Below are 15,835 nucleotides of genomic sequence, written 5' to 3' on the forward strand. Positions count from 1 at the left end.
CAACTTCTTGTAATATGACTTTATTTTTGCACTCGTTTATTCTTGTTATATTATGACTTCTTATTTTTTTTTACTTTATTCTCATACAAATTTATTTTGGCAATATTATGACTGTCGTATGACTGTTTTATCTTGTAATTTTTTAGGTGTTTTTCTTTTTAGTATGACGATGATACTCCATTATACTTTTGCAACAAGATCTAAAATAATCATTCAGATTTACACTCTCTAAGTGGGATAACATCTATTTATTTAATTTATAAACAAATAAATGGCAGTAAGATCTTTCTGATGTTTTTACAGGAATTTGTAAAAAAAAAAAAAAAAAAGAAAAGAATGTAAAGTTCAAAACCGATTCTGTTTAAAAACTTAAGAGTGTTTGAATTGCATAGAAAATATTTGTTCAGGGACTTTGTACAAACAATAATTGATTAATTAATGTTGTAAAAGTTGAACAAAACATTAGAAACCAGTAGATTAATGTAAAGATAAGAATTTAAATGAAATAAACTCTGAGCGAAAACTTTCCACCTAAACTTTAATCCTCATTTCCAGAGTTTTCAGAGAAGCAGGTCAGTTTATTTAGTATAAAACCCAATAGAGTTTGTTTTTTTTTTTGGCTCATTTCTTGCTGTCCTCAATCTGCTCCACCTCACTGGACTCGTCGACCACTTTTCCGTTGATCATTGTCTGCGTGACGACTTTTACAATCTTCCTGGTCCGGACCTCGGGGTCTTCTGCAACAGAGGAACAAATATCTGATACCAGCTGGACCGGTGGCAACACAGTGAGAAAATACAGCCTGGTGAGTTTTTATTGAGGTGAAGCTGGACTGAAATCTAATGACTGGATGATCTGGGTCAATGCGACTCCAACAGGGAGAGATTTCTTTTCTTTTTGTGGATCAAGTTAACAGAAAAAAATCCATAAAGGATCAAATGCTTTTCTTATCTTGCTGGAATTTCCGAAGATAATGTGAAAAAGATACAGATTAGATTTTAAAAAAAAAAATAAAAAAAATTGCGAAATATAATAGTCTAAACTTACTTTTAGGAGGTGGAGGCGTTTCTTTCACCCTGTAATAAAAAGTTATAACATTAATGAACCAAACACAAACTTCAAAAATACAACAAAATCCACTTTGTCATGTTTGTCACTGGTTTCTCAATGATGTTTTTATGACTTTTTATTTTTGTGTTTTATGATGTAAAGCACTTTGAACTGCCTTGTTGCTGAAATGTGCTGGACAAATAAACTTTTTTTGTCTCTAAGATTTAGGATATTAATATTAATATATGAGGAGCTCCTTTTTCATTTATCTTCAGATCTGTGTTTGATAAATAAAAAAATCATTAGTTTAATCTTGGAGTTTTTTTTCACAGCCACTGTGCAAAAGCAGAATATTTTCACAAATAAAGAACCATTCTAATCTATTATATTCTATGAATTTATTTATTCTATTTAATCATTTATAGTAACTTTATTTACTAGAGGAATAAGACAGCATTTTAAATTTGGCTAAATTTGAGCTTAAAGTTGCTTTAAAGGTTAATTTAAATGATTAATCGGTGTAATCAAAGGTCTGTTGTTTTAAACAAACTGACATGCAGTTGAATGTAAAGAGTTTTAAAGAACATTTTAGTAGGAATGTCTTGATGAGGCCATTTTAAACAATCTGTATAATAATCCTAAATGTAGTTCCTAGCATCAGTTGGTTTTTCTGAGGACATTTCTCCAACAATGTCAAAGTTTTCCACTCTTTACTGTTTTATTTTGATTCTTATATTTTCAAAGAAGAGAAGCATCAAGCTTTTATATAAATAAAATGTTTTTATTTTATTCTTATAAAATATGAAGTGACACAAACAATGATTTCTGTTGTAATTCTATGCAGAAAAACTAATAAATTTTTAATGTTTTAAAAACATTTCTTCATTATAATTTTGGCCAAAGTTATGAAGAGCTCTGGTCAGTGTCTGGACAGAAAAATCCTAATTTAAGCGATTATTTTTGATAAGATTTTTTTCCCAGTTCCCCTCCCGTATTTACGTTTCCTCTCCTTCCAGCAGCCGCCTGTAGGTGGCGATCTCCATCTCCAGGTTTTGCTTGATGCGCAGAAGCTGCTCGTAGTCGGTTTTGTTGCGCTGCATGTCCAAACGCAGATGGGACAGCTCGTCCTCCAGCTGCGTCAGGGTAGCCTGCAGGCGGTCCATCTCCACCGTGTATTTGTGTCCGGTCTCTCCCAGGTTTCCCTCCAACACGCTGACCTGGTGACACAAAATATTATTAAGGAAGTGAAGTTGATCAAAAATGGTTTATTTATTCTTCAAATTAATTTTTTTTCCGCCAAAGTTATTTTCTCCTGATTTTTGTTGCTATATCGCGTTACGCTTGACGGTCGGTGGTTACCATAGCAACCAGTAACAGGTTTCGTCTTAGCATTTTTATAGATGTTAAGTTTGTCAGAGTTTGCTTATTTATTCTTCAAATTCATTTTGTTTAGTCAAAAAGTTATAATTTTATCCTGATTTTCATAGCTGTATAAGTTATGCTGCTCTTGACCGTTGCTGGTTACCATAGCAACCACTAACTGTCAGCCCCTCTCCTCTTTTGCTGTTTGTAACGTGGTAGGTGTTGGGATCAGCTCTATGTATCCTATACAAGTAATACTTTTAAGATATAAGTATATTAATACAGGGTTTTAGGTGTAATTTTGCCATGTTTTGCTTAAGTTTTTAACTGTTATAACTAGTGTTCATTTTAGCTGTGTTTAATTTACGATTGTTAACTATTGTCAACTGTTCACTGGGAACCATTGCTAGGTAGTTTGTTGCATTTTATTTAATATAAGGGCAGAAGCTGCTGGACTGACGTTAACTACCAACTCGATTTGTTTTTCTTTTGTTTTTGATGCAAATTAATGTTTCATTTACCAGTTGTGTAATTTTCTTTGACTGATATATTTGTGATTTTATTTCCAATACTAAAAATATATATTGATTACTATTTATGTTAAATATGAGNTAAGCTATATGCAGAGCCGGCCCAAGNCATATGAGAGGTAAGTGACTGTAATAGGTCCCCCACACCACCAGGGGTCTCCCAGGAGCACCAAAAATACCATTAAATAATACAAACTAAAAGTTATTACACATGGAAAAATAACTTTTAAAATAATATAGGAATTACATCATGCTGATGGCTGCTACCTCTGAAATATAAGATATCAAACTTGTTATTTATTGTAAATTTAGTGTTTATCAGCTCATGTTACTTTTCATCAGTTGAAATAATATGGCACACTTGAAAAGTGAAAAGTGAGTCAAAAAGGTGAGGATAAAAGGTTGAAACTTTTGAATCATCATAAACAAATTATCGACAATGAGGTCGCCCTTTTCAGCCTTCCATTCAGTCACCCTTCTTAGCCCGACACGTGAGGGTCTGTCAGCATGATATGTCAACCTACTGCCTTCATGCTGCGCAAACATTTAAGAGCTTTATGTGCCTCTCCAGCAGATGTCAATGTCCTGACATGCTGATTGATCACAGTAGTTTAGTGAATCCACTCCACACTTTGTGTATCTATACATTAACAGCTCTTTATACACAAAGAACAAGCAGCTGTTTTCCACTGACTGTCCCGACACGTCTGCACCTCCAAAGACGAGGTGCGGATGAGGAGAAGCAGGTGGGCTAATGAGAGACAATCTTTTTAAAATACTTTATTTTAAAAAACACTATTATTGTCATGAGTACTTCGTTTTTGCAATAAGAAGTATTGCAGAGTGTATTTGCTAATAAGTTAGCAAATACACTCTGATCTATTTTGTGCAGAGTGACGGTGATAAAAAATGTAACTTTGTTCACTAATTATAAACGGTGTGTCAAAGAGACATGCACATTTTAACCAACACAGATCCACATTCTTCTGGACTAGAGTATTTTTTGTATAACTACACAGTATTTATGTTTCCCTTACTGTACAGTATTTTTATTCTTTATTTTGTTTGTTTTATATATTCTATATTTGTGTGACTATTTGCTTAAATTGAATGTAACTTTGACACTGTTGCACAAAATACTCTCCAATAATGTATATTTCTGTTCTATTCTTTTAGATAAAACTGTATATATTTACCTTTAAAGAGCCTCAGTGAAAACATGTTTAAACATTCTTAACTCTTTGGTGCAGAAACTGGCTGAAAAATCGATCTATTAACTTTGTGTTTTTGATGTAAATTTGTGCTAAATTCCACCAACTTGATTACTTTTGTCTTATGAGAATAAATACAGTGAACCTGAGTCTGTTGTGAAGTCAAATCATTGTTCCTGCAACGAACAAAGAAACATTAGAGCTTCTCATGATAACTGTTTCATATCAGTCTATCAATAATTATTTTTATTAATTTTTTCTTTTAAATATCTGAAATACTGCCAAACTGGTGACATGACATTTCCTCCTTTATCCACAGTATTCACTCCACTACTTTTTGTGGCTTTGTAGCAAAACCTTAAATGTACTCAACAGGTTGTTGCTAGGTAATCAAATAGAATGTGTTGTTGCTAGGTAACCAAAGAATGAGTGGGTTAGTTGATTCCACCAATCTTTAATATTCTACTGAATAGTAAATATTCTATCAGACGTATAATCTATTGATATTGTCCAGTCTTAGATGACACATAGTCACACCACCCATAAACTCTGGATTACCTGTTTGCGTAGATTGTCCAGCTCCACCTCCAGAGCTTGCAGGAAGCGCCTCCTCTCGCTGAGCTCTCCCTGGGCACAGCGGAGCGCCTCATTGCTTTCTTTCACCTCACACTGAATGGCCTCCAACTGTGGAAACGCATCGGTAAAACAGGTCATTGCTTACAGATTCTGCTTCCAGCAACAGTCACAGAAGAAACAAGATCGATTTTCACCAACCTTCTTGAGGTACCAGGCTTCAGCGTCCTCCTTGTTCTTGCGCGAGATGCCCTCGTACTGGACCCTCAGCTCAGCCATGATGGCCCCAAGGTCGGGCCCCTGAGCTGCCTCCACCTCCACGCTCACCTGCTCCGTGGCCAGGCGGGCCTTCAGGGTGCTCATCTCCTGCAATATGTGTATGTATTAATGTTGCGTTCCAGCTACCTGGGAAATGGGAACTCGGAGCTGGGTTTGACGTCAGACTCATATTAAAGCTGAAGTACGTAATTTTTATAAAAAATATATGGTTTTACATATTTATTAAAACTGTCATCATGATGTGTTATTGTTATGAGATAGATAATCTCGTCCCCGAGCTACTATTGCCGCCTGAAGTAATGCACCAAAAACAACCAATCAGAGCCAGGAGGAAAGTCTTAGCCCTGTCAATCAACCTCGTGAACGTGCTGCTTAATGTGCTAATGGTGGAGAAACATTGTCTGCTACCTCTGACAAACTATCCAAAAACAAACAGAACTTTTAATTTGTTCAGTTTTGAGTTGCAGGTGCTACATGTAGCATTGATTTAAGACATACTTTTACATATCTGGCAATGTTTCCACTACATCTTACTACTGTTGATGTAGTAACACAACCTAATAAGTCCCAGTTTCCCAGTGGGAAATTCGAAATTCACTGAAGAATTGTCTGCTACCTCTGACAAACTATCCAGCATAGTTCTTTAGCGCTGTTTTCCAACTGCACATATAGACTTTGAATCTATTTATGAATACATGGCAAAGATTTAAACAATGGAGCCTTGATTTCACACAAAGACAGATAATAACCGACACTTGAAGCTGTAGACTCTCTCAGCTGAAGAATCGGTTATGTTTATCAGATTTCCTCTACATCTTTAGAGTATGAACATCAAATTATGAGAAAAGGAAGAAGAAAAATCTGAAAAACTCAAATACTTTAAGGTATTAGAGTTGTGTTAGTTGAACAATGATGACAAAGTGTTTATCTAGGCAATTTGCAACCAGAATGGCTGTGAAGACAAACAAATGGGTGATATATGTAGTTTGGAAGATAATTATCTGTCTTCTTTTTGTAGATTTGGAGTGTTCATGTATTAAATTGAGCCCAAAATGATTCAAACTGGTTTTTGTATTTTTTTTAAAGGACATTTTCTCTGTTTTTATTTACACTTCATCAATTACTTTCCATTTGTAGGTATTTTCTTCAAGAATAAGCTGGATAACATTCACAGAAATCTGGTTTTAGTACATATGAATGTATTATTGTTGTGGTTTCTCAGTTATGTTTTTTCTCTTTGTGCAGGTGTACAGACTCCTGGTGTTCAGTTGTGCTCTCTTTATGCTTCTTCCTCTTTAAACTGGTTCCCCACCTTTCTTTCATTTCCACCTCACTTTTGACATAAACCTAAAGCTAAATTTCTAATACAGTTTCATTCATGCATCCAATGTGGCACCATGGCAAAAGCCATAATGCTCCATGTGTAAAAGTAAATCAGTTGGGCCTCAGACAACACTTCTGCCAGACATGTTAAAAAAAAAGAAATTCTTGTTTAAATTAGTGATCTTGATGGGTCATACACCTGTTCCCAATCTCTGTACCTGCTTTTCTTTGTCAACCAATAAAAAGAAGAAGAAGAGAAAAAAAGCGGAGACCTAACCTGTGTTGGACTCCTTTAAAAGAGAATCAAAATGATCGAAAATTAACATCACAAGCTCAGATACCAAAGGAAAACGATAAAGTAATGTTAGGCAGGATTCTTCCCATCAATGTGGATACTTTGTGGATAATAATTGTTTTTTTTTATCTTTGTAGTGCACTGTGAAAGCTGTAAAACAAAACTTAATTAAGTCTGAGGTGACATCCTGGTCACCACGCCTGTCTATCTAAACACTCTCAGTTTGATGATGAAGGGAGTGTCTGTGTTCATACTATGTGATTATTATGTCCCAGTTTCATACCAGCTTGAGATCAGAGGTGCAAAAACATTTTGTCCAGCTCAGGAGGTCAAATGTGTCTCATTTAATTTTTATCCCAAAAATATCAGTCAAATTTCAACTTTAACTGAGTTTCCATTACCCACAAAATAAAATAGCGCAACTTAACTTAAAAAAAAATAAATTCACTTAACGGAAACACGCCAATTTCGAAAAGGCTACGTTTTTCGATCAAAAGTTTTTGCGCAACATTTTGATATGACTTGTATTTCCCAAAAGCTGCTATTGAAACACATTTTTTGCTCACAAAAGTCACGTGATCAACAGCCGGATGTTATTACCAGCGAAAACCACGAAGAAGACGACGACAGGAAGTAGTAGGAGGATGAAGGTTTGTTTATCTTTTTACGCACAATGTACAGCTGGAGCCACCAGAGCTGTCACAGCATCACACAGTTTATGAGAAGTTGTGTATTTTAACGTGTTGAATCCATAGCTCTCCTGTAAAAATCACAGATTAAAATTTTCCCTAAGCACTGCTTGCTGTTGACGTCTGATGGCTGATAGATGAGAGCTAGCGTCATACTGTTTACATCTGTCGCCGCCATGTTTTTTAACAGCTTATCGCATGAAAAAGCTAATCTACGTGTGATTTTCATTTGATTTTTTATTTAATGAAAACACCGGACCTGCGAAATACATACAAATATTATATTTGTATGTATTTTACAAACACATACAAATATAATTATTTATTATATTATATTTATTACAATATAATTATTGTTTAAAATCACTGCTTGTGAACAACTTTGCTGTCTGTTTTTCTGTGGGAAAATCACTCTCCTCTGCTCAGACCGCCGATTCTTTCTCACCTCGTCGTGATTCTTCTTGAGGTAGTACGTCTCCTCCTTCAGGCTGTCCAGGTCTCCTCTCAGAGTGGCGATGATCTGGTCATGGTCTGACTTTGCTCTCCTTAGAGTCTGACAGTCCCTCTCCACCGACTGGCACAGGGAGGCCTCTGCTTCCCATCTGCAGAAAAAAGAAAGATAGGAAATAAATAGTTGCTGAAAAAATAAAATGTAATGGTAACTTAGAGGAATTGGGCTGAAATGACCAGAAGCTAGGACTGGACAATAAATCAATAACAATATATATGAATGGATAGATAAAATATAAAAAAAATATTCAATATAATGTTAACTAAACTCTGACCCAGAACCGCACAGTATTCTGGGAGATGTACGCAGAGGAAAGACATCTAAGCAAAGTTGGTGGTATCAACTAACTGGCTCTCTCTTTGGTTACCTAGCAACAGCCTTTTGAGTAACTTGTGGTTGCCTAGCAATGGCCTGTTGAATAACTGACGCAGCAGCGGCTTAACATTTCACCACCATGTCTTAAAATCGCTTAAAAATAAACAACAACAGCGTGTAGTGAAAACTGAATATAACAGGAAGGGTTATGTCATCAGTTTGGTGGTATTTTATATATTTAAAACAAAAAGCTAATCAATAATTAGCGATATCAACTGATATGAAATGTTTATATCGTGATACATTTTTCATTCTAACAGAAGCCATGTCGTAATAAGCATGAAACCAAGCAGCATACCGTCAGTACATCATGAAAACCCAGTGTGTGCTTTTCGACTCTACCCTCTTTGCCAGCTCCGGTCTCTTCAGAGATGGATGGGATCTCTCTGACCTGCATAATCTATCACTACCAGCTCCAACTGGACTGGATTGGAATAGTGACTGGTGTTTCTTGGTTGTTCAGTACCTGAGCTCCGTGAGAAGGGGGCTCTTATTTCACAGTCTAACAGAAAAGTCATTTATTCTCATGCTTTGTTGTCTGGCACTCCCATGTGAACACTCACAGGAAAGCAGAAGCGAAAAAATAACCTCTGCATGACACTCACTTCACCCTGAAATCATCAGCTGCCAGCTTGGCGTTGTCAATCTCCAGCATGATGCGGGCGTTCTCCAGCGTCCTTTTTCTCATCTATAGAGGAAAACATGTGATTGAGAAAGTCGCATGCAAAAACACAAAATATTACAAAGTATCGGTGGTCTAGCTTCCAAATATCCTAGTGCACTTGAGCATGTTGAGCAGCTAGTACATGTGATTGATTGACAGAATTAAGACCCTCCTCTTAGCTCTGATTGGTTGTTTTTGATCGGGAGCGGAGCATTTAGTAGCTCAAGGAAGAGGTCAATATTTACACAGATTATCTGTCTCATATCTGCGACAGACTGGCGACCTGCCCAGGATGTACCCCGCCTCTCGCCCGGAACGTTAGCTGGAGATAGGCACCAGCACCCCTCCCGACCCCACTGAGGGACAAGGGTGTTCAGAAAATGGATGGATGGATGGATCTGTCTCATATTATAAAGTCATGACATGGTGACAGTTTTAACAAATATGTGAAAAAATTTGTCAAAAAGATTTTCCAACTTTAAACAAGCTCCTGTGTCTTGCAGGAAGGCTACTTGTAAATTAGTTTTGCAAGATATTCGCACTAGAAACTAGACCAAAAATACTTGGTAATATTTTGTGTTTTTGCAGTGACCAGGGACAGTATTTCTGCGGAGTCACTAACCTCCTGCCCGATGGCATGTGCCTGAGCCATCATGCCCTCAATGTCGTGGCCTTTTGGCGTTCTCTCCAACATGAGGTGCTTGATCTTCACCTCCAGCTCGGCGTTGGACCGCTCCAGTGACCGTACCTTGTCCAGGTAGTTGGCCAGCCTGTCATTCAGGCCCTGCATGGTCTCCTTATCGCTGGCCCCAATGCCGTTCAGGGACAGGCTGGAGCCCAGCATGTTGAGGCCGTTTCCCATGGACACCGAGCGGAACAGGGACAGCGTGCTGGCGGTGGACAGAGAGGAGACGGGGGGTTTGGAGCGCAGGCTGCGGCCGCTGTCTCTCACCGTGACGCTGGAGAAGGAGGGCTGATGCACTGAGAGGCTGCGCACTGACAGGGTGGAGGCCATTGTGGTTTCTGTAGAAAGTTTAGATTAGAGTGAGCTTTTCCCTTAAGGCAGGGGTGTTGTGGCAGAATGTATTGATAAAACCCTTTAACAAACTTAAAATATTAATAAATACCAGTTTGTATTTGATCAACATCATTTCACAATAATGTAATTTGGCAATATGCAGATAAAAACGGCTTTGATTTGATGGAGTAAATAATATTTAAGCACAAAACTGTTATCTCGGAAGTTATATTCATGTAAGGGCAACAGAAAAAGTTATTGTCGGCCCCTGAGGGAACATATTATGTAAAATTAACACTTTGCGCATTTTTATGCTTCCCTTTGGATTTTACTGCTTCTAAAAACGGCCCAAGCACTTAAAAAAACAAACGACCCAGACTTTTTTGTTTTTAGTGTCTGGAAAATGAGTCGTTTCAAATACCACCTGATTGTTAAGTCACGTTCCAATGGCACTGCGCCGTTACCTAGCAACCCCAGAGAAGTCCAGCCCATCGCCTAGCAACCCCAGTAAAGCCCAGCCCATTGCTTGAAACATAACTTTAACTTTTTCACATGATCACCTTCCTAAAATAATGGCCCAAGTCATGTTTTGCCTAAAGTGATTTAGCAAAGATAAATAACTAAAATAAGCTTCAAAAAGTTGAGTTAGGCAGCAAAAAAAAATCTCTTTTGGCAAAAAAAATGACGTAGGCCATTATTTTAACAAACTATTGCTTTACATGTCTCCTCTTTAAAAAATAGAAAGAGAAAAAGCTATTAGAGAGTGATTCTTTCTTCAGAAAAGTTCCAGTTTTTGTGTTGCTCTTTGAAAGAGAAGCAGTACTTACATGTGCTTCAGAGCGTCAGTGGGTCTTTCTTTGCTCAGCTCGGCCGACTTGCTGCTTCTCGGAGGTGAAAGTGACTCTGTTGCTGCAGCAGCTAAACACAGGTGAGTTCTGTGACCGTATTTAGAGAGGAGGCGCCGCCGGGGAATCCAGCCCCTCTGCAAACAAGAAGAGGGATGCAACATGACACCGAGCAGAATACCTGAAGGCAGCCATGAGTTCAGCAAACATGACCTTTAAAGCTTAATTTAAGGAAGGAAAGGTGTATGATTACCTTTAAACACACCTTAAAGATGGTTAAAACTGATATTTTGCAGGAAAATAGTCTTACTAAGTATTTTTGGTCCAGTTCCTAATGCAACTATCTTAGTAAACTTGAAATAGACAAAACTGACTTACAACTGTTCAGCAAGACATGAAAGTTTTAATTAAGTCAATAAATTGTTTAATAATTAAAACATGCCAGTTCCATTAGCAGATTATTTTACTTATATTTTTGAAAAAGGGATCCGTTGCCTATTTCTAATAACTAAACAGTATTTTATGTTATAGTTTTGTACAGTATAATAATACTATTGCTTATTTTGTTTTTTATTTCTACCTGCTGTCACATTTGAATTTCCCCTTTGCAGGACAATAAAGGCTGTTTCTATTCTGTTGAATTCTATGAAAATTTGGCTTGTTATAGGTGAAATAATCTGGGACTTGTACGTTTTTATCAGTATTAAGGACACACTTCCTATGTCCTGTTGAAAAGGTATTTGTATTTTGACCAAAAAACACTTGGTAAGATTTTGTGCTTTTATAGTGAGATAAATTCAGTAAAGCAACAGTATCCTTGTTCGTTTTGGCAGCACACAAACTAGTTTTCAGGGCAATATTTGGTCTCACATCTCCAAACAATGACAAGCTCTTCCTCAGAGCCCAGTGTGGTTTGCACGCACCAGACCCAGGTGTGCTGAGGGAGGATACAATGGCTGCTGGTGAGATGTGAGAAGCTGAAGAGGAACTCGGATGACTGGAGGGGAGAACAATGCAAGGATGGAGTGAAAAGAAAGTAAAAACCCCTGAGAAATGTACAGAGAAATGCAGGGCGGAGGCAGACCTGGCTGAACTGGAAACCTCTCAAACGTAATGCAGGTCAGCTATCTCTGCATCTTCACAATACGTAATCTCCTTTTTTCTGTATGTACTATAAACATGTAACACTTTTAATTGCCCTGAGCATTATTCTCCAGGATATATCAGATCACTCCATGATACTGACTGTTAGATTTAACTCCGCCAAGCTCCACCCAACACAACTCTATTGTGGACGAACAGATTCTCGCTTTGTCCAGCTCTCAAACATCCTTTTGTCCTGGTTCTGATGTGATGATGAGACACATTTGTTACTTCAGGGATAGGAGGAAGTTAGAAAAATTACCAAAGCCCAAGGTTAATTGGGGGTACACTGAAAAAAAAAAAAAAAAAAAAAAAATTAACCAAGTAGTTTTGGTCTAGTTTCTCACGCAAACATCTTAATATACTTGAAACAACACTAAACTAATTCACAAGTAACTTTAGCAAGAAATACATTTTGCTTTGAAGTAATCTGCCAGTGGAATAAGACAGTTTGCACTTAAGTTGGAATGTTTTGTTCCACTGGCAAATTATTTCACCTATAACTAGAACTTTGTCATCAATATTAATCAATTATTGACTAAAAACAAGCTACTATTTATTGCTGAAAAGTTACTTGTACCTTAGTTTTGTCTTATTTAAGTTTACTAAGATGTTTGCACTAGAAACTAGATCAAAAATACTTAGTAAGATTTTGTGTTTTTGCAGTGAAATATCTTTCTAAATATCTCAAATGGTATTTATATGAAAAAGTTTGCAGTTCACTGCAAAATACAAACTATTACCATGTATTATTGTCAAGTTTCTAGTGCAGATAGTTCAAATAAGACAAAACTAACATATAGGTAACTTTTCAGCAAGAAATAGGAGCTTAAATCAATCATTGCTTAATGTGGATGAAAAAGTTGTAGTTATAGGTGAAATAATTTGCCAGTGGAACAAAACATTTCAACTTATATTATGGGAAAATTCTCTTAGTCTATTGGTAGATTATTTTATAGCAAGATTTATTTCTTGCTGCAAAGTTAAAGAAATAAACTTTTAAGTTACTTGTATAACTTACAAGCAAATTTTCAACAAGATATATGAGTTTGATTAATGGCAATAATTTCTATATATTAACATACAAGTATTAGTTTTATTGGCAGATTATTTCACTCATAATCCTAGATAAATGTCTTGTCATAAGTGAAATAATAAGAAAACAAATACCTCAGTGTAGGGTGGAAGATCTGCGATCAGGATGTCTTCTTGAATCATGTTTGTATTTTGACTTTAGGATTAAAAAGAACTAGTAAAGTAAAAAAAAAATAACATAAAAAGTTGGGTTAAGTTATAAGAACTAACAATCTTTCCTTTTTCGTGTTGAAACTCTACAGATGAATTTAAGATTACCTTCATTAGATGAATGTGTTCTTTCATTCAAGCTAATTTTACTTAAAAATAAGTTTCTTTTAAGACATCAATATGTCCAGTGAAATTCTTGCCATATTTCATTATTTTGTGTTTTGTGGCTCTTCTGTGAGAAAAGTAATGATGACGGAAAAAGGTTGGACTCGCCCCTGCACTCAGTGGAGCGTCACGTTGGTGTGAATTCATCTGCAGGTTGACACATCAGTGTGAAAACACATTTACTCAGAGGATCAGGTCTCAAATCATGAACAAACCCCCGACTTGTTAAACACAGTATTTTTCTCACCTTGATAAAAGACATGTAAAAACTAAACGAAGCCGTCCAATCAGGTCATAAGCTAAATTTTACAACTTTAGAGCGTTGAGCTTGAATGTTTGGTGAAAGGAAGAAAAACGCTTCACATTCACACATGAATTTAAATTAATTAGAAAGAAGTAACTGAAAACTTCTTAGATGTGAGTATATGTTTTTATTAATTTGCGCTCTAATATGCTCAATGTGCTGCTGTACCTTGATTTTGTAGTAAATAGTGACATCTAGTGATATTAAATTAAATAGATTTCTCCTGGGAAAGCTGAATCAAGTCAAATCTTTGGGTATGCTTTTCAAAATTAAAGTTTGATTAGTTTTTAGATACAAGATATGTCATTTATATATTTTTAATAAATCCTTAGACTTTCTGATTATTTTCAATGTTTTGTTTTACAATTTTAAATGTAGATTGTGTAACAATGGATTTATTACAAAAAGCAACAATCATTTCAGCTGTAAAACTAAAATGATTTTGAAGTTTTAAGGTGAGTTTGTCTTTAAGGTGAGTTTAGTATTGAAATATAAATAAAAATGTTTAGGACTAATATTTTAGCTGAAACATGTGCAGGAGTCAGACAGCATATTCTCACGACAGTTTCTATTCATGAGAAATGTTTGATCAGTCAGTTTCTCATATCTGTTGCAACTTGTTCCATCAGTGGCGCAAAAACTGGGTATGCACTGTTTGCAACGCATAGGGGCGCTGCACTAGAGGGGACGCAGTATTGCCAGAATTAATAAAAAAGACTTTGTGGTATTCTCATTTAGTGACGTAATTATATTAGTTATGCTACCACCCCTGCGCCACCAGTAACAGGCCCGAAAAGATGCAATGAAGGAGCAGATTTAGAAGTACACAGAAAGCTACTGAATTTGTTAAAAACTGTGAGCTGCGCTTAAGTAAATGAAAGAGAGAAATTCAAATACATGCTGAGAGTGAAAATTCTTCCCAAAGATGAAGATATAACACAGATTTCAAAAGAAATTAAAAACGGGAGACCGCGGATAATATAGGAAGTAGCGCCCCCTACACTTCCGGAGTGCAATGGTCCCATTTCCAAATAAGGTATGAGACTGACAGTGGTCCGTCCCCGCCCCTTTCTGTTTGCTGCAGCGAGGTCCTTCTCGGTTGCGCGCGCATCCGCCGTGTTCATAAAAAACCCATCAGACAAGCACCCTCTGAATATCAAATGAAACTGTGACATCACTATGTGACATCACAATGTAACTCCAAAGGGAGAATTCTGACATCACCAGCGATTATATAAACTCATTACGTCGATCTACTTTCATCACAACCTGTTCGCAGCCGTTGTTAATAGTTTCTCTTGAGAATTTACTAAGCAGTTCACAGCAGGATTTTCAATTTTGTTTTTTTGCACATTTCTTTTGGACATCAGGATTATCGTGAAATCTTGACTCAGTTTTAGAGAAGCGATTTTATCTTAGAACCTGAAACAAGCAAAGGTTATGATGCAGTCCATCGCTGGAGAGCAGGAGACAGTCGATGTAGCAGAGAAGGAACAGCCCTCTAAGTCTGAGGAACAGCCACCAAAGACGACCATCATCAAGAAGAAAAAGATAACAATTCAAATCGGGTTAGAGACACATGCTCCCGCTGATCTAAGATCTCCAGCTGAAAGTACTGGAATGGAGGACATTTCACTGGTTACCAAACAGGAATCGATCTCCGTACTGCAAGTGACACCAGAGAAAGAACAGTTCTCTAAGCCCAGCACTGAAAATGTTAACAAGCAGGACACTTTTCTGCTTGAAGAAGAAGGTGATCAGGAAGATTGCTTAAAAAATGAGATTTGCAAAGAGGAACCTGTGATTGTTACAACACAGCTAGTCACCAAAAAGGAATCCATCTTCACCCCACAGGAGAAAGTTGATCAAAAACGGGAGACACATCCATCTCCGGGTAAGCCCTACATCCAAACAGAGAATTTAACTGAAGGTCCTGTTAATCAAACACCAGAAAATGTTCAAGGAGAGTGTTTATCTGAAATTCAGAATTTGCCCCACTCTTCTGAAAAGACAAGTGAACCAAAATGTACATGTGAAGGCAAATTTAAGGAAGCTGAACTGGAATATATCAAAGTACAGAAATACTTAATGAAGCAGCTTGATGAGATGTTCGATATAAATAATAAACTAAAAGCTAAACTTAAACAGCAGGACGATCTGATGAGGAAAATACTCTCAGAGAGAAGTGAAACCATGAAGTCAATGGTTTCTATTGAAATTAAGACAGATTCACAGGACAGCTCACAGCAGGAA

The 15,835-nt window shown here is 36.8% G+C and overlaps 1 protein-coding gene across 1 annotated transcript; it reads right to left on the reverse strand.

The window, feature by feature from the left end:
* Positions 1-523: 523 nt before the first annotated feature.
* Positions 524-10,829, reverse strand: krt1-c5 (keratin, type 1, gene c5). Its single transcript, XM_015043694.1, has 9 exons — positions 10,708-10,829; positions 9,485-9,885; positions 8,804-8,886; positions 7,758-7,914; positions 4,928-5,092; positions 4,712-4,837; positions 2,050-2,267; positions 1,048-1,076; positions 524-737 (listed from the first exon to the last, which is right to left on the reverse strand). The coding sequence occupies exons 2-9, from the start codon at positions 9,875-9,877 to the stop codon at positions 622-624; spliced, it is 1,287 nt and encodes a 428-aa protein (XP_014899180.1). The 5' UTR covers positions 9,878-9,885; positions 10,708-10,829; the 3' UTR covers positions 524-621.
* Between the last annotated feature and the right edge of the window lie 5,006 nt (positions 10,830-15,835).

This window comes from Poecilia latipinna, unplaced genomic scaffold (assembly GCF_001443285.1).
Source record: "Poecilia latipinna isolate Pla-1442-1.1 unplaced genomic scaffold, P_latipinna-1.0 Scaffold645, whole genome shotgun sequence".
Taxonomy (NCBI): domain Eukaryota; kingdom Metazoa; phylum Chordata; class Actinopteri; order Cyprinodontiformes; family Poeciliidae; genus Poecilia; species Poecilia latipinna.